Raw genomic sequence first — 20,363 nt, forward strand, 5'->3', positions numbered from 1 at the left:
AAACTTCCTGACAGTGAGAACAATTAACCAGTGGAACAACCTGCCTCCAGAAGCGGTGAATGCTCCAACACTGGAAGTTTTTAAGAAGAGACTGGACAGCCATTTGTCCGAAATGGTATAGGGTTTCCTGCCTGAGCAGGGGGTTGGACTAGATGACCTTCAAAGTCCCTTCCAACTTTACTATTATTATTATTATTATTATTATTATTATTATTATTATTATTATTATTATTATTATTATTTACTGTCACATATTTTTCTCTCACTGATTCACTCCCATGCTTGTTGCGAGACCCTAGTATTTGTAAGGTATTGTAAACTGTCTTCTGAAGTGGGCAATACAATCCTACACCTTTCACAATGTAGATGATCAGATGAAGCTGCTCCCCAGTTAATGAACTGCTGATAATTTCTGCATGAATTGATAACTTTTAAAATCATTACGATGCTTTGATTGTTCAAAAAAGTTCATGACAATTTGGAAAATCACTTTGAAACTATATAAGCATGCAAATCAATGTTTGGTCAATATTTGTGATATCTTGACAATTCTCTTACCAACCCCCCCCCCCAAAGTCTTCTATCACCCAGCATTACCAAACGTTTCATAGCCATAATTCCACCTAATTCACATAATTCAACTAAGGAATGTGACTTAGTGTACATGTTGATATCATGAGCAAAAAATGAATTATGTAGAAAAAAGTGCCAACAATTTCTTGTTCTTATGTGACCTTCCTATGCACCTTCTACATTAATATCTGACTAGCCATTGTGCAAAATGAAATTTTGGACTTGCCGACTTCTTCTCTCAAAAACCTTTTTTTTAATTTTCATATGATACTGCTTTATCTTTGGCTTTCAGTATTTTGTTCTAAACCAAATGAGTCATTTCCATCAACAAATGTAATTTATTTTCCCATATGATCATTAATAAGAACAAGAAAATTATACTGTTGGTAAAATCTAGTCTCTACCACTTTAGAATATCAGCCACAAGTCTGCATATTTTCCCAAATTCTAAGGTTCTTTCCCTGAAGAAGAAAAAAAACCTGCCATTGTGATTTAGTGGCAAATTATAGCAATGAGTCGTTTATTTCTTTCTTTCCAAAGCCAGTGTCATTTCAAATTTAATTAAAATGACAATTTTGTTATTTTTTCCCAAAGTGGATCCATTAGTATGATGGGAAATTTTGGCTATCTGAAATGTTCAGATTATTGGATTAGTTTTCTTGGTTATAATAATCAAGACAGGAAGGAATGATCTGGCACTGGACAGATTATAAGGTCCTTCCGCAGGAAAATTCCATTCAAGTTTCAAAGCAGCTCTCCACCTCTATATTCCTACAGTGTTGGAAAGCTGAGCTCAATTATTTCCATTTTAGATATAGTGTGATTGAAACTGCTGGGAATCTAGGGTTGGCTGACTGATTTTTAGATACTATGGCTATTCCCCAGCTGAATAAATTCCTATATCGTTCTTTACACTGACTTCCAGAGCCATTATACCTTGGGCAACAGGAGTCCAGCTTTTTCACGCAGGGCTGTTTATCTATGATGGTCAGATCTCTGTGATTGTTTGGACAATAGAGTCAACTATAATAGTGACTGAGCAGTAGTGATGATGAGGCTATATTATGAATTGGAAAAGAGAGAGTTAGCTTCTTGCTGCCATTTATAGAGCAATACTACCTCATGCCTTTCAACTGCTTTTGAGACTGCTTCTGAACTCAGGTTTGGTGTTCTTCTGGAAGCTTGATAAGCCCAAGTTTAAAAACAGCTTGGACAGCATCTGACAGGTAAAGTGACAGAGAGAACACTAGCAGGTGCAACCTCTACCACCACTTCTCGTAGCTATCTTTCATGCTATTTGGAATAGCAAAGCAATAGCATTTAGACTTATATACCACTTCACAGTGCTTTACCAACCCCTCTAAGCAGTTTATAGAGTCAGCATGTTGCCCCCAACAATCTGGGTTCTCATTTTATCGACCTCAGAAGGATGGAAGGCTGAGTCAACCATGAGCCGGTAAGATTCGATCTGCCGAATTGCTGGCAATCGACAGTCAGCTGAATTAGCTTGCAATGCTGCATTCTAACCTCTGAGTCACTACGGCTCTTTCAGAAGGACACTAAACTCATGTAAGAAAAATCTATAGGTTCAGCATTTCTGAAAAGTTTTGAGTTTAGATAGTTCCAAATAGCAGCTGACCTATAGTGAGGATTGTAGCACAATGAAGTAGAAAAGAAAGAACTAGTTAATATGTACACACACACACACACACATAGACCAACACACACACCAACTGTTTTTGTTCAGATAACTATATGGGCTGATGATCCGAATATCTCAGCTTGGAGACATAGCAAGACCTTCCTCTCACCCTCCCTCTGTTACCTATCTCTCCTATCCTACTGCTCCTCAGACTGGGAAAGGTGGTGACTAAAAAGGGGGCTAGTTCTGACAGAGGGTTAAGTGGTGGGTACTAGCTGTCTCTTAAAACTCTTTCCAGTTACAACAGCGCTATCATTGTTGGAAGAGCCTGTTTGGCATACATGGTGGTGTACCTTGCTAGAAACCAGGAGGCTGTGAGTTCTAGTCCCGCCATAGGCATAAAACCTACCTCGGGTCAGTCACTCTCTTTCAGCCTTTGAAAGAAAGCAATGAAAAACCATTTTTGAAATTTTCCCAGGAAAACTGCAGGGACTTACCCTGGCAATTACCAGGAGTTAATACTGACTCAAAGGCACCAAAAGAAAAAAAAGAAAAGTCACTGTTCGATAGTTTTACTGCAGCTTGATGACATTGAGAAGATGTTTCAGTTGGGAATGGGCTCATCAAAATCTGTGCCAGTTTGCTTTTCTGCTAGCTCACAGATGGAAAGCAATTTAACTGAGACATGGAGAGTTGCTCTGGATGAGATCAATACATGTGGGAGATTGCCTTTTAGTTTTTGCTAACCTACTTATTGAAATGTATGACAAATATGTTTTGTATTATGCTAGCCTAGCCAGGACATTTTTTCGGTATTATGACTTGACCTTGATGGAGTTCACTTTGTGCTCTCTTCTGAATAGGAAAGTCTCTAATTGGCCAATGTCTCCTTGACAGCACAGGAGGATGTTTGCATCTATTCTTCAGTACTTTTAGTGTTTTAACTCAGTGTTCCCCTACCTAGGAATGTTCAAATTTAGACTTCATATCCCATCAGTCTCAACTAGCATAGCCAAAGGAATGGGGATGATGAAATTTGGTACAACACATGAGGAGAACAGCAAATTGAGAAGGACAGTAGTACACTATAATGTATCATACAGAGATCTCAATCAGCATTCCATATTTCAACCTTGCTTTAATGAGATGGTATCACCTATTCAATGCAGGTGCCTGCCAACTTATTTCATGTGACTGTCAATATCAATACAATTGTTGCTGTAGGTCTTTTTAGCCTTGGCTGCATATTATTTAGTTTTTAGTTAGGATATAGTATTCATTTAGTTGCTGTGTCGCTGCAATACCAACTACTCCTAATGTTCTGTTGAAAATATTTTTTTCTCTTCTAGGCAAACATCTCAAACCATCTGAACAATTTTGAATGCCTGTTCACCCCACTCTACATGGTAAACAATAAAACAAATGCTGCTGCTTTCCAGCATTTATATTTCAGATTTTATTTGTCTATAATCAGTGAACCATAACAGAATATTTTTTTCAGATTACATTGTGACATTATAGCTAGTCTAGTAAATCAATGGGTACAGCTCATTTTGGAATTTTCTTTAAAGTTCAAGATATCTACTTTTGCTGTTTCTCTTTTTGGCGTTTTTTTTTTGTTGTTGCTATTTTGGAGGGTGGGTTATAGTACAATCTTTGAGCTGTAAATTTGGAATAATGGGAATATAATTTTAACATATCTGAAGGCAACAGACTGAAGAAAGATAACATTCCCACCTTCTAGAATTAGCATGTGGTTGCAAACACTCATCCTCTTTCAGCCAATCCCATTTCATGGAATGTCAACATTTTGTTTAGCACAGGAACTTACAGAAGCATTGAGACTTAAAAATATTTGTTCCTATGGGAAAAAACCAATGCTCTTATGGCATAAAAGACTTGCTTATTCCAGCATTAAGTACAGACATTGTGTTTTGTCCATTGTTCTGCAGAGTATCTGATCTACCATTGTATATTGTCAGACTGGGTCTTATTACTCTTCTCAATGCGAGATAACAGATTTGAATTGCAGCCATAATTATAGATGTAATTAGAGAGATTAGATTCCATTCTCACAGCTCCTTTCTTGCTGAATGAGCTACAAGATTCAATTCATTAATTGTTGTATATGATGAGGTCATACTAAAAGGAATATGCGAGATCTCTGATGATCAGATTCTTCCGAGTTGTATCTAACTGCCTCTCCAATTAGCCTTCCAAATGCACTGGACTTCCCATCCCATAGTCTCCATCAAACATGCCCAAGGGGATGGTTAGAGACACAAGGTGATTTTTGTTGTTGTTTTTGGTCTTCTGCAGGTAACAGCATGTTTAAATAATGGAAATAATATGGAGAGAAGTGTTAACCCCTTTCCCAGGGACTTGATCACAATCCATTTCTTCATCTATTTACCAACTGCTTGCTTTTCTATCTTTAAAAAGTATTAAAAATTCAGTCACAGATCTCCATAACAGTTGCAATGATAACTTTCAGCTATTCCTTATTATCCCCAGATAACTAATATTTAATGACATCTTTGTTCCAGTCTATTTTCCAAGTATATTTTGGAAAATTATATTTTAATATATATATTATTTTTATTTAACCATTAAAATAATAGGTCATTTCATAGTTCCAGACTGCAAAAATCGTAACAACTGCTTTTTGCAATAAAGAATGGGCTCAGTTGAGATTTTTACTTTTTATTTTTTGTATATGTTTTTCTATAAAGGCGTACACATAAATTTGTTTATCCCACTGAATGGCTTCCTGGTGTTTTTCAAATCCTTGCTTTGTGTTCCTAAATCAACTTCAGTTTGCCAAGTGTCCCAATCCAACATGTTTTTCACTTAAGTTTCACCCCTCCACTGTCAGCCCTTCAAGGAACCCAGACAAGAAACCCAAATTTTTGTTGTAAAGTTACCATTAACAGAATCTTGCAGGTCTAAAGCATTTCTACCCTCCCTTGCTTTTACTTTCCAGAAAACTGGGGGAGGGTCTCTTTTGAGATGCTTTCTCCACCCTCATACCTTCTGGGGGTCATTCTTGTCAGATGATTGCTAGGCGGTGGCTCTTTCTCCTGTTTCCCAAAGTTATTCTCACAGTCCATGTACTCCTCAGGAAAGCTAGCTATCAAGGAAACCAGTGATTCAAACTGTTGGCCATTTCAGAGAGCTGTTTTCTTAGGTCTTTGCTGAGGACTAAGTGAAACAGGTCAACCCTGGATCTGCTGAATCCTGAGTTTCACAGAACTCAGCAATGTTTCCCCTCCCTGGAGTGCACTGAATGAATTTGAGTGATGGGAATATATGACTGTAAATGGTATGGATGTTTTTGAGAAAGAATGAATCCAGGTGTTTGTTCGAGGGAGGGAAGATATCAAAATTATTTGGCAATGCTGATCTCTCACTAGGAAACCACCTGTTCCTTGTACAGACAATTTAAAAGGGGGGGAGGATAAAAGTTGGGGGTGTCCCCTCACTTCTCCAGATATCGGCCTTTGCAGGCATACCATTTTTATTTGCTTCCCCATAATTAATGTGGCCTTGAAGTAAAAAGAAAAACAATATTTTTCATTCCTGGTTTAGAGGATCTGGATTTCTTGCGTTTGTGTCAATATTATTTAGCAGTGACTTAGTTTAAACAATCATTGGGAGTGTCTTTTAAATATTTCTGGTCAATGTATTAGGTGTGATTTATCTATGTTTATTCTAAGATTAACACATATTTTGGTAGATATCTGTTTTCCTTCTACAAAGACTGATCTCTATGCATATCTGTGCATATGTACGTGTGGTCATTCATAGCTTCATTTGAAACACAGGCATACCTATTGATCATCTGAACCAATGGGATGTCTCTTAACCCAGAACTCATATTCATATTATGCTTTACATACATAATGAAAGAAGTTTGCAGACATTGTTCCATAAGTTCAGTAACCTGTGAAATAAATCGGAGAAGCATGTCTAAGAGCACTCAGTAAACTCATGGCTGATGTGAGATTTGAAACTGGAGCTTCAAGAATGCATTCTTTCCATGTGACTTACATATATGGAGACAACCAGGCAGTATTTCTTGTACTTAAAACAAACAAACAAATACCTCTATCAGGAAGAAGCCTAAATGATTAACTGATCAAAGAGATGTTTGAAGAGTCAGTTCTAGGTGTCATGGTTTTAAAATGTCTTCACTCAAAATATATTTGCAATGGCTATAATCCAGGACAAAGTGACCCAGCTTCCAATTGATCACAGTAGTTCTGAGAAACAGAATTACTTGTCCTTGTGCATAGCTGTGGCTGACTTGGTAGTATTGTTCTTGAAATAATTATGAGAGAGACAGTCACTTCCACCATAAACATGACCATGGATGTCTCATATAAACAGTTTCCCCACAACAACTGCTAAAGGCAGCGTCCTTTCAAACAGAGGTATGTTAATTCATAAACATTTCCCAAAGTGTTACTATTTATGTAGGTATACCTTTGACTTAGTTTGTCTGTTTATATAGGTATACCTTTGGCTTAGTTTGTCTCTGATGGCATAATCTAATTATTTAATCCACAATCTGCAACTTGAGACTGACTTTGAACTACACACTTCCTGAGTGAACCCATTGTCCTAATTTTTGGACTGGCTTAATCTTTGCCAATCCCAGTTTTTATAACCTCTTTTTTGATTAAGCATTCTGAAGAACTCAAAAACCTATATACAGTTTGTAAAGTTGTAGAAAGTTGTAGATTTTGGATTCTTCTTTCATAGAGCAACTCTTCTTTTTATGAATATGACAGAATGAAGCAGGTGTCATTGTGTAACATGATCTGCCAGACATACAGCATATGCTGTACTGTACTGTATGGCTGAGAAGCATGGAAAATAACTGGGGTATAATAGATAAAAGTTTTCACACAGACAGGGACTCTCTCACCTTGAAAGAAATTAAAACGGGCTAAGGAACTGGTAGCAGAGTTGAAGAGATGGAGAAGATGGCTGGTAAACTAAGTGGGATTTAGCTAGTTTGAGCTGTTGCAGTTCTGAGATAGATGAATCTATTGCATGTTTCTAAGTGAATAAAGGTCACAAAGATGGCAGAATACCAGGAGGAGAAAGAAGGAGAAATGGATCCAAAGAAAATATTAGCATTCTGCTAGCCATGCAAGATTGTCAGCTAAGTTTATCTGAAGCCCTTGATTAACTCCAAAGGGACCCTGGTTATAACTACACAAGAGAGAATAACATCAACACACTGAAATCAGAAGAAGTACTACTTTGCAGGAAAGTAAATAGACAATAACTGAATGGCAAAGCAGTTACAATTATTTCCTGCTTTTACTATCTCTCAACCAAGTCAGCAGAGGAATCCAAAGTTATTTATTTGTTTTGGCTGCATGATGCTTACAGGGCTATCTAAATGCAAGTGTCAAACTCTCAGAGAAAGAATTCTTTAAATCTTACATTGTTACAAATAAAGAAAAAATGTAAATTGGTCCTTAAGATGGTTTTTGTTTGATGTGATCTCATCTGTGTGTAATTCAATCAGATGCCGAACATGTTATATATGACTAGTGTTCCCCATTATGATGCCTTCAGATATGTAAAAATTTTAACTTCATGCATAGCTAATCAGCACAGAATCCTATATATTTACGAGGGCAATTCGGAAATAAACATCTGTTTGGTTATCAGTGATAGACACTCGCAGATACAGAACTTTTATTATACACATTAGAAAACTACAACATTACATTACTTTTTGACATAATCGCCATTCAAATTGAGGCACTTGTCATAATGTCTTACACGGTTTGAAATTCCTTAGCAGTAGTCGCTCGGTGCCAAATCTGAGCGATAGGGGGTTGATCAAAAACATCCCAATGGAACTGCTTCAAAAGTTCTTGGATGCATCTAGTGGTGTGCAGGCGAGCATTATCGTGAAGCAACACCCCACTGGAAGTCAGCATGCCCCGACACTTGTTATGGATGGCTTGTCTGAGTTTTCATAACTTTTCACAGTATACTTCTGAATTGATGGCCAATCCACGCTCCATGAACTTTACTAGCAGTACTCTTTTGGCATCTTCACATTTGGCGGGATTTTCTATGGCACCACTTCCAGTGTGGTGTTAGTTCACGATAATGCTAAGGAATTTCAAACCTTGTAAGACGTTATGACAAGTGCCTCAATTTGAATGGCAATTATGTCAAAAAGTAATGTAATGTTGTAGTTTTCTACATGTGTATAATAAAAGTTCTGTATCTGCGAGTGTCTGTCATTGATAACCAAATGGGGGCTTATTTCTGAATTGCCCTTGTAGAAATGTCAGGTTGTAGAAGGGGGTTAATCTGATCTTCTCACTTACCCTTGCCCATGGCCAGTGAAGAGTTTACACATTAAACAGTTGTGCAAATCTGGTTTTTGAAAAAATATAAACAGACTGAAAGTAAAGCGAGAGGTATAATTCTATTTTAGCTCATCAAACTTTTGTTACATACATATTCTGAACCTGTATGAAAAACCAGTATGATATTTAAGCCTATAGCATTTATTAGTGCTATAACATTAAACTACCAGTTTCTTATTATTTACATTGGTCCTCTAGTTTTTTTTCTATTCAATGCTGCTAGTTGTTTGTAATTTCCTCCTGGTCCCGAGAATATATGTCTAATAACAGTATCTAGGAAATTTTTAGCTTTCAAGATCCAGGTTCACACTCAACTTCAGGAATGAAAGCTTGCTGGATAACTTTGGACTAGTCAGTCTGTCTCAGCCCAAACTACCCCATAGGGTTGTTTTAGAAAATATGGAGGTGAAAGTTTATGTAGACCTCCTTGAGCTCCTGGAGGAAAGGGGGAAGATAAATTTAATAAATAATTAAATGCAATTATTCAGTTGACTCCTTGTAGTTTTATTTATGAAAGCAGGCAAGCATTGTTCAACCTGGGAATACAAGGTTTCAAAAGTCGTTTCAAAAGTAGCATGAGTCTGAAATTTTCTTGTGACAGAGGGGGAAAAACCATGCCTATTGGTAGCAATTGTATAAATTGCATTTGATTTTGTTTTAGTTCAAATTTAGATTTGGCCCTGGCAACATTCACTTGTCTATATTGGCTCAACCTCTAAAATCACCTAAACCAATAAACGCATTCATTTAAATTACATACTTGAGGCAAATGTACAAATTTGCTTCTGCTTGCTTGTTTGGATAAACCTGTTCTGTACATGTTTGTGTTTTTCCTTTATCCTCCATACCTCAAGCTACACAAGTGCTGACTCATTCATTTCAGAATATAGATATGTTTATAGTCCATATGATTTCAGTGCCCTGAAATCTACATCAGTGTGTTCATCACGCCATGAATCATTAAGCCGCTATGTCCCAACAAGGCAGTCCTCTGGTGGAAATGATCCTATAATGGCCAAAGAATGAGCATACCTCAGCTGTGGATGGCCAACATTTTTATGGTCATGAATGGAAGTTGATAGTTCTAGCATCTATGCCTGTTTAATTATACAAGCTGTTTTTGAAACTGAGTCTCTTTCCTTTGCTAGAAAGTCACCAAATACTGACAAAACTCTTGGTTGTAAAAAAGAGAAAAAGAACTGCTTTATTTCTCCCTGGTTGCCAAGGTACTGCCAAATAACTGAAGATCTAAGGCACAGATCCAAAAAGCAAAAGATATTAAAATACACACAAGGAAATATCTAAGTATTTTCAAATTTACAGTGTTTGAATGCATTTAGTTTTCACCTAAATAAATAAAAAGACTGCCTCTGAATTTGCAGAAAACACCTTTTATTTTTGTTCCTAAGCAGTTACAATCGTATCTTCCTTCCAAAGATGGCAGAACTTCCATACAGATGATGTCTCAGCATTCCACTGTTACCGATTAAGCACTGACTCATTTTTGTCAAATAAAATATATTCATAATACATAAAAATAAGGGTCCCCTAGACATAACATTCTCATTTGACTTTCCTTCTTTCTGCAATGCTTTGTAAATAGACTCTCTCTCTGTTCTCTATTTTTATCTTAATTAACTTGACTTCATTGGAAACTCTTTCATTAGTAACTCTATAATATTAAGCATAAATATCTGGAAAGTATCACTGGGTACCAGCAAAGCATTTTTACCCATGCCACATACAGTACTGCAAATAGCTGCCTTTTCTTCCTTACCCACAAAATCAATCACTAATACCAGCAATTTGTTTTGAAGATAAAATCAAAGGGACAAAAAAGAACATGACCTAGTACACAAAACTAGACACAAACTCATGCCAGCTAGACATATAAAATGGGGTGAGCAACTGATTGCAAATAATGCTTTCAGCTGAAGGTTTACTTAATAATTATAGAAGGTAGAGTGTTTGTGGGGATGCTAGTACTTTTTTTCCTTTTAAACTTTAAAAAAGTCCTTGCTTTTAAAAATGTAAAAACTTTCTACTCAAAGTTCTCAGAGTCATGGCTCTAAAAAGGCCCAATTCTGCAGCATTCTGGGAGAAGCAACACCCATTATGTTGCCAAAATGATTTTATGGAGCTTCTGGAGAAGAAACATTGAAGTTGAAGAGAGTAAATTCATTTGCCATGCAAAATATCATTATTTCATGTGAAACTCTGCCCCATGATAAACAACATTTTGCTCTAAACAAATATACATCACTATGCATTCCTTTCAATATATACCCTCATGTGCATCTTTTTCTATCAAGGAATGCACTGAGCAAGAACCAGTAATCCAATAGACACCTACAAGCAGATCATGGTCTATTGACTACGGTACTGGTGTCCAAACTGGGTGTGTTCACATGACATATTTATCCAAGGCAAGTTGGGTACAATTTATCTAATAAACTCAGTATTCAGAATTTGCACAGCACCCTGAACCATAAACTAACTGTTGGATTGGACAGACACTCATAATATTCTAGGGTAAAATGTGGTGGGCTCATTTAAGTTTTAATATGGTGTTATCTGGCTTCCTGCCATTAGCAGCAAGAATCCAACCCCCCAAGTTGATCGGGGTAACTGATCAGATAGAGTAATTGTTTTATATTTTTCACAAGACAGAAAGATAAAGGAGAAACAAATAAGATGGGAGAGTAGCTTCATAAAGACAGAAGGAAAGGATTCATCCCAGCTCAGAACTGGTATGTGCATTGTTGTTAGTTGCGAAGTTGTGTTCGACCCATCGCGACCCCATGGACAGTGTTCCTCCAGGCCTTCCTGTTCTCTACCATCTACCTCTACCATCTTCTGGAGTCTATGCTAGTTGGGAATTCTGGGAACTAAACTCCAATAGACCTGGAGCATATCAAGTGATGGAAAACTGCAAAACTCTTTGCCAAATTTGTCTCTTGTCCTGAAAGAGAACTTTAATGCTACCTTTATGCAAGTTTGCAACAGCAGGCAGAGTGATGAGGCTTTGCCCAAACTTTCTAATACAAAGCTGCTTGGTCTACCCTGGTTCTCATCACTACAAAATGATGGTTGAGGCACCAGGCTATAAACTGGGAGACCTAAGTTTTAGTCCTGCCTAAAACATGAAAGATGGCCGGGTGATTTGGGGCCAGTCATTCTCTCTTTTTTAAAAAAGTAGCTCCACAGAACTGAACCATTGGCTTTTTAAATTGCCCCTGCCTATTTGTTCTGTAATATAAGTCAGAATTATTTTGACCTTCGTGTTACAGATGATTGACTGATAGATTTATATAGTGATTAAAGTGATTTGTATCGTCCCCCCCCCCCAAATTGCAATTCTGGAGATCTATTTTTTAATGAATTTTTTATTACATTTTTACAAAGAACATGAAAAGCCGCACAAACTAATAGAGTAAAAGCAGTAAAGAAAAAAAGGGGGGGAAAGCAAAAGGGCAGAAAGAAAGAATAAAAGGAAGTGCAGTACAAAGAAGCAGCTTCCAATTTCCGTTGCAGCACATATCAATACAACTACAAAATTATCTCTCCGTCTACAGAGTACAAGGGATTCTGGACAACCATTGTAGGATTGAAACCCATTGAGAATCAGGCAAAATTAAACAATGAATAACATGAAGAAAACCAGTCCAGGGAACTGGCTGATGATGCCACCTGAACAGCAGGCTCTTCTCTGCACATGGCCCACTTCCTTACTTGTTTGTGCTCCTGGACATTCCTTCTCTGCCTGGAAGCCTGTGTCACCTTCCTCTACCTCGTGTTGCTGTTCTGCCAGCTGGTTATAGGCTGCCTTCTCCTCCTCTGCGCTCAGAGCATGAGGCTGTGAGCTCAGTCACTAGGTCCCTCCCAGGAGGTACAAGCTGGGAGGATTCCCAACAGCCGAACTTCAGGCTTCTTTCTAGCTATTCTCAGAGTGTGAGCCTGGCTCACAGCATCCAGGCTGCAGGCTCCCTCCTTCGCACAACTTGGTGAGTTGGCATGTTTTCCCCGTTTGCTTCTGCCCTCGCTTCTTGCTAATCAGAGATGTAAATCTTGCTTTCCGTTGGGGCACCTGAGGCAGTGCCCGTGCTTCTTTTCATTGACTTGATTGATTCTTTTTATTCATTGACTGATTTTGTCCTGAAGTCATTTCATACTGTAAAATACATTTTCTGCTGAGGAGAGAAGCATGGGAAGAATTTATGCTTTGAAGCACCACAGCACTTGAAATTATAGGTGAACTATAGGATTTAACTTTTAAATTATAGGATTTAACTTTTACATCTACTGTTATATTGGTTACATACAATGTTGACATCATGCCTGAAACTTCACAATTCAGATATTGTGGGTGTACATTACACGTGCACAAGTGCACGTGTAGAATTGCTATGAAGAATTTTGAAAATACACATTATACATACAAATTAGAATGTCGCAAACAATTCTTAACTGTTCACACTGATATAGTAATTCTTTACAATATTATATCCACTTGTTTGTAAATATTTTTAAAAAGATGAGATTACATTGTATGTAGAGACTGAAGCCTTATATTAAAAAGACCATATGGCATTTTTCTTTCTTTCTTAATCCACGTAGGTAGATAGCCTATCCTTTTAAATACCATTTGATATAAAGATCCACAACTGCTCTTAATGTGCATATTGCATATTATTTGGGGAAAGGGGGGCAGAAATAAGATTTTTGTGGCATGTCTCCTCTCAGTGGAAAGCTGATTGCTTTTTCCAAAATGTTAGCACCTCCAATACATCTGTTAACATTCAAGGAAGATGGAGTAATTTGACACTAATCAGTTGTAATTATATAGACCTAAGAGTGATTGTATGGGCAGCCTGCAAACTTACATGTGCTCATGCATACTGTAGAATAGATATTAGGTGTGTCTGTCTTCCTCAAAGTCTTGTTCTCCAGATGTGCTTACTATTCCCCCCTCCCCAAGTTTCGCAGGCAAAGGCCATACTAAGCCAAACATTTAGGGAGTTATAATCCCAATACATTTGGGAGTGCTAAATTGAGGAAGGCTATTCTAAGCTGATATCTCTTGTCATTCTCCTGCAACTACACACAAAAAGCTTCCCCAGAAAAATACCCCCAGCCTAATCAATTTAACAAACTTGTGCTCATGAGCCCATATATGCACACACACACAGAGAGAGTACAAAAAATAATCAAGAACTACAACTGAAAAGAAACCAGGTATACATATGGCAAGCAGATCTGAGCAATTTTTTTAGAAACTGAAAACAATGACAGAATCAGTTGCAGGTCTGAATCCAACCCAATTATTTACACTAACAAAAGCCCATTTTTTAACAAACAAATATCATTCAGTACAAACATGAGCTACTGTGGCCTTCCAGATTTCGCTTAACTACAGCTCCCAGCATGTTACGGTGATTTTGGCTAGGTCTGCTGTATTACATACAGTCCCTTCAGGCTGCTTTTGGATGGATTAGAATAAGAGGAAAATATTTTTTTTAACATTGGGATAGTTAGGATATCTTAAAGCAGTGGTTCCCAACCTTTTCTATACCCTGCACCCCTAGAACGCTTCTGAAATATTCTCGCATCCCTTACAAAAGTTCAAAATAACGGCAATGAATTATGCATATACACTATAATTTTGAAAAGCCAAGTTTTTGCACCCCCTGGAATATTGTTTCGAACCCCCAGGGGGTGCTAGCACCACTGGTTGGGAACCCCTGTCTTAAAGCCATGTCAGTCATGGGCTAGGAATATAATGTAGGTAATATCATGGGATCATGGCATAAAAAAGATATTGCCAATGCATGTTTGTGCCGTGATTAGGTGAGATAGAGGCATGGCCAAATATCTGGACATCTGATCTAGAAGTAGGATATATTTGTTTTGTATTAGCACTGTAATTTTCTAGAAAAGATTGGGCAGGCGCAGAGGAAATTTCCATTAAACATGTCCTGAAAAATTAAAGAATAATAGTCACATGAAAATAAACAAAAAATTCTGAAATCTATTTTTTGCAGTAAAAAGTAATTCTTAATCACTATCTCATCCTACGATTCCAGGATATCATAAACAAAAACAAAGAAAACCCAAAATGTGCCACAAATGTAATATAAAACATAAACCAAACATAATCATCATCTTCATCTAAAACAAAAAGTGCCAGAAATTCCATGTTTCTGAAACACTGTGGGTCAGTTTTTGTGGTTCTTACTGGTTGTTAGTATGTTAATGCAGTAGTCACCAGATTTCTGAATGTTTTAGACACACTACATTTTGGGGAAATTAAACACACTTGGAAGCCTGGATTATCAGCAGAGGGCCTGGAAATAGGTGCACAATCATATCAGACCTGACCAGATACTGTGCATGACTCCATGGTCTCCAACTGCATGAAGAACTATCCCTACGGCGCCATTCAGAAATTAATTATATGGGTATTGAGAATGAAGGGTGGAGCCAGCAGAGCAATCCACTGTTCATTTTCCCCACTAGAACTCCTAATTGCAATAAAATTATCTGCCTAAAATTATCTGCCTACAGCACACATTATCTGCCTATTGAATGAAGTCATTTCATTCTCATGCTTCTAATTTTCATACCTAAGAAGTTAATTCATAAAAAGGAAATGGTGTTAACCTTTCATATCTCTTCCTACAAGGTTCTTGCTTTGAATTTAAAACCAAATTCAATCATCAGTTATTCAGTGTTACAAAATGGGTATCATGTAGCTTAACTAAAATTTAGGAAATGCCTAAACAACCAGGGAAGATAGCAATCTCTCTATTATTGGTTCCCTTTTTCCTTTTACTAATTTCTAACACATAATGAAGCCGAGTAATTTTAGTGTACCAGTATTGATGAGGGAAATGCTTATCATATTCTTATGAAAAGTATGAGTTAGAAGGTAATAACAATAGCAATAGCACTTATATACTGCTTCATAGTGCTTTACAGTCCTCTCTGAGCAGTTTACAGAGTCACCGTATTGCCCCCAACAATATGAGTCATCATTTTAGCCACCTCAGAAGGATGGAAGACTGAGTCAACCTTGAGCCGATGAGAATCGAACTGCTGGCAGTCAGTAGAATTAGTGTGCAGTACTGCATTCTAACCACTGTGCCACCACAGCACATAAATTATAATTATAATAACCACTAAAGTACAGTAGATACTGAGAAACAAGGCAATATATGTCATTGTCTCTATTGTTAAGCATATTATCAATTGCTTCATTATTTTTTTACATGAAATATCTTTCGGTACAAATAATGACAATATTGGGAGGGGGATGTTTGGCCCATGGTTCATAAGATTCATTCAGATGAAATAAAGATCTGAAGCATACACAGTTCAAGAACCAATCCCAAATTTTTAAAAAGAAAGTCAGTTTGAAGACAGTATTAAATATATGCTATAATTTTCATGCATTCTTTTTAACTATCTTTTTTCAAACTTCTCTAAATCTTGTAGAAACAGCTGCATCCTTCATGACACAATGGCAATGCTGTCCAACAACACAGACTTAACCTTGTTCCTCTCAAAATTGCTAGAAGACTACATAGAGAAGAAAAACCACCCCACGCCTGCACCCTTCATTGATTCTAGTGACCATCTGGAAGTAGTGTTTATACTTCTCCTGCTTGGATTTTTTGGATTCATCACCTTTGGGGTCATGATCAGCTATATCCGCTCCAAAAAGCTGGAACATTCCAATGACCCTTACAATATCTACATTGCCACTGATCTCTGGCAGAAGAGGGACAAAGCCTACTTGCAGGCCAAAGTAGTAGAAAATTATAAATCATGTAGTATATGGGAAAATGAGCATGCTGTCGAACAACCTACTAATCATATCCCTGAAGTGAAATCTTAATAACAAGATGGTCGGCCTGTTTTAGAGACATTGTGCTGTCCCTTCAAAAGTACCAAAGAGACAACAGTTGGACAAACATTTCAAAAGCAAAGGGATAAAACCTACAACCTCTGTTATTACCTCCCTTGAACTGGTGCCACACTAATGTGTTGGATGACATCTTCCAGCAATTCCTGACCAATATGTGCTTACTGTGTAGTAGAAGGAATTGTTATCTGAAGAGCTCATCATGATGCACCATGTTGGGAAAGGCAGCTGTTCTAACCTAAACAGTAAAAAATTGGAGGTATTTGTAGGCTATGATCTATCCCAGCATAGTTTTTCCACCTCGAAAATCTGATTGTACTATGAATAGATCCTTGTTCTAGACTTCATTCTTTTTTTACAAAACAACAAGCATAAAAATGTTGCTTCAGTTTCACATTTTGCAGGTATCTCCATTTCACTAACAGAAAACATGAAGCTGATTCATAAGAGATGGAGGAAGAGTAATACAGTTTAAATATGTCATATAATTTCTTTGTGTATAATATAGATCGTCCAAATGGATATGGCTGGGGACAGATTTGTTTAAATTTAGGAAATATTTTTTTTAAATTTAGGATTTTTTAAAAAAAATAGGAAATAATCAGAAACAGCCATTATCAACTGTTCAGTTTCACAAAATATGAATTTACAGAGAGAAATGTAGAGAGGAGAGAGGGAGAAAGAGCTATACTTAAACTTAGCTACATGATATAGCTAAAAGCACTTCTAACACCAATGTTGGACACCATTTGGTGATCAATTCTGGCCCTCATTGATCTCATGATATTTGGAGAGCTCAGGCAATTAATTCTGACTTTTGTCCTTTAAATCTCAGTGGTTTGCAAATCTTGTAGATGATCTGCTTTGCCACTGGGATGACCTCTTGCTTCAATCTGGTCCATAGGCCCCATTTAAGCCAGTCCTTACTCTCCCTTCCCCCAAGGTTCACATCCAATTCCTGGAGCTTCTCTTTCTCTCTATGCATTGCTTGGAATCTATTCCTTTTCTTACAATCCAAACAGAAAAGCAATATAAATATACATAGCTGCTTAGAGTCACTCACTAGGTGAATTTAATAAATAAATAAATATGATTTTATATATGATAAACATTTCACCGATAGATTTCTTATGAAATCAGTAGAGTGCAATTTTCCAAAAATCACTGTGCATCTTTCTCCAAGCCTATCAGTTACTGATCAACCTTTTTTAATGACAATTCACTGATTCTTGTTTTAATTTGTATGATTTTGCCAATTTTCCTTGAATAAGTGATTTCTATTGAAGGAGTTTGTAATTTCTGGTTATTATATAACTTCTGTAGTATTTCAAACAAATGGTTTATTTTACTGTGTTTTTATACAATATCCTCTATTGAGGAACAATTGATTGGGAATTGGTAAATAATGATATTGGAATATATCATTAAGGCTGCCAAATGACCAGAAAAATGGGCTAGTTAGTTCTTAAGTCTTGATTTTAGAAATCAGCAAGTAATTAGTATAGATATAAATGCTTTCAAATAATTGGAACTTCAATTTCAACTTCAATCTTTTTATGTACATAAGTGATTGTAATTAGTCTATACATTTGTAATTTTTCATCACAAAATGTAATAAAAATGCTAATCTCACACATGTTGCATATTGCCCAGTATATATAGCCAATTCATGACAAACTTACTTTGGTTGTATCATCTTCCCAGAAATAATCTTCCCCTTGCTACTTCTTTGAATTTCACCAGGTTTCTCTTGGTATAGCAGCTTATCGCCATCAGAATAAAGTTTCAGAAAAATCTATTTTGTGTCCTCTGTTTTCTAACTGCTAGAATAAATGAACGTTCGATATTTCATCCACTTAAAACAGTTCTCCATACTTTAGCCACCTATCAGTCCTTTTTGGTATGAAGGGGGGGGGAAAGCTAGCTGATCATTACCCAAAGAATTTTGGGGCTGAATCTGGATCTTGTCTCATCTCCAAGCCAAGATCCCCAACTTGGTGCCCCTCAATTCTGTTGCCTACAGCTCCCATACCTATTTCAGCTGGGGAAAATGAGATTGTAGTTCAATACGATTAGGAATATTCTAGGGTCATGCATCAAATGATAAGAAAGTGTTTATAAGAAAATAGCAGCCAATTCAAAAAATTAATGTAATTAATATAACAAATTGTCAATGGAACCTGACTTTTGTTACATCCTGTATTATACAGAGCCTTGTTTTCATCATCCATTCAAAACAATCACATTTATACAACTGTAGTTTGTCAAATGAATGAAGTAATGCATTAGTGTGCTTGCTTCTTTATCAATTCATACAATTGACTTGGTAAAACACAGGATAACAAGTGTTTTATTTTAAAGAGAATTCTAACATAACTTTATTAATATTAATCACATTTTGTGTTCACTTAAGTCCCTCAAGACCTGGATATGCTACTAGGCCTGGGGGTCCAGAGACTGGGAAGATTTTGCAGTGGCTCCCTTACTGTAGTTAATATCATCGTTTCTTCTTTTGTGTACCTTTTAATAGTTTTAACTGTGCTTTTTAAAAATGTATTTATTTATTTTAGTTAAGTGTTGCACACCACCCAGAATCAATCCCTTTAAGATGGGCAGCTATATAAATATGATAAACAAACAAACAAATAATATATAATCTGGAAAAGTGAGATATTTTCCAAAGTAAGTATCATGTTTAAGCATGACTCAAAATATATATTAGAAACAATTTAATTTCTACATTTTATATTTCCCAATGAAATTACTCACTGGTTGTTGTTTTTTTTCATGCCGCAAAAGCCATCCATCCTGTTTGTAAAAATTGTAAAATTGCTACCTGGGATAGATTTACCACATTTAAACTGAAGTTCTTGCTTAAACCTGCACTGTTTTCTAGGGATCATCACTAAAGGGTTTAGTCTAATATGGGAACCTGGACACTGAGTCATTGATGAGAAGTTCCATTAACATTTCTTTCATGTTTTACGGAACCAGAGGACAGACTAGAGTCCTAAATATTATGCTTAACCATATTCTTGTTTGAAATAATACTAAGTATGAAATCTTTTGGTACTGAGTGCTTTCTGTTTGGCCAATTCATTCTGTCACTATCTGCATTTAAAAAAGTAATATTCTCACCAACATTTATTTTTTTTAATTCCTAATGCAGATTTTAAGAAACCTAAGGTCTTAATATTGTACCATGATATTCAAGTACTCACATTGGTCAATTATAATAATATACGCTTTCAAGAGATTTTAAATTTTTTTATAACAGCATATGCCCAGAATGTAAGAAAAACATGAAACACATCGGGATTCATTTCTTCAAATTTGCAAAATAAAAAATGGGTTTCATTTTGTGTGAGCACCATCTGCTGGTGGTATTGATTGTGTGAAAAGGCAACTGCCGAATGTAACATCATCATTATCATCCAAGCTGCTGGTAACAGATGTTTATTTATCCGTTCACTTATTTCAATGTATATGGTTGCCCATTAATAACTCTGGGCAGTTAATTTAAAGCTAAATTTTAGAAAAACAATAACAATAATTATAAATGTACATGTAGTAGCAGCTGAGGTCAACAACAATCACTACAAATAACATCCATTTTATGGGCTCCATTGACCTCCCAATCCCCAAACCCAGGAAAATAGCCAAAGTCTTTCTCAAATGCTGGTGGAGTTCTGGCCTGCTGAATCTTGGGATTATGGTGTTCCAGAAAAACAGGCACTGCAACAGAAAAGGCCTGCTTCCTAAATCCCACCAAGTGACATTCCTTGATAAACAAGAATTGAACCGATACATAGGAGGGGAG

The 20,363-nt window shown here is 36.6% G+C and overlaps 1 protein-coding gene across 1 annotated transcript; it reads left to right on the forward strand.

Annotated features, from left to right (window-relative positions):
- The first annotated feature begins 12,555 nt into the window (after window positions 1-12,555).
- KCNE1 (potassium voltage-gated channel subfamily E regulatory subunit 1) lies at window positions 12,556-17,876 on the forward strand. The gene is made up of 2 exons (XM_015827099.1): window positions 12,556-12,623; window positions 16,114-17,876. Exon 2 carries the CDS (start codon window positions 16,139-16,141, stop codon window positions 16,514-16,516), a length of 378 nt encoding a protein of 125 aa, XP_015682585.1. The 5' UTR covers window positions 12,556-12,623; window positions 16,114-16,138; the 3' UTR covers window positions 16,517-17,876.
- The last annotated feature ends 2,487 nt before the right edge of the window (window positions 17,877-20,363 follow it).

This window comes from Protobothrops mucrosquamatus, unplaced genomic scaffold, assembly GCF_001527695.2.
Source record: "Protobothrops mucrosquamatus isolate PMUCROS unplaced genomic scaffold, P.Mucros_1.0 scaffold3492, whole genome shotgun sequence".
NCBI lineage: Eukaryota > Metazoa > Chordata > Lepidosauria > Squamata > Viperidae > Protobothrops > Protobothrops mucrosquamatus.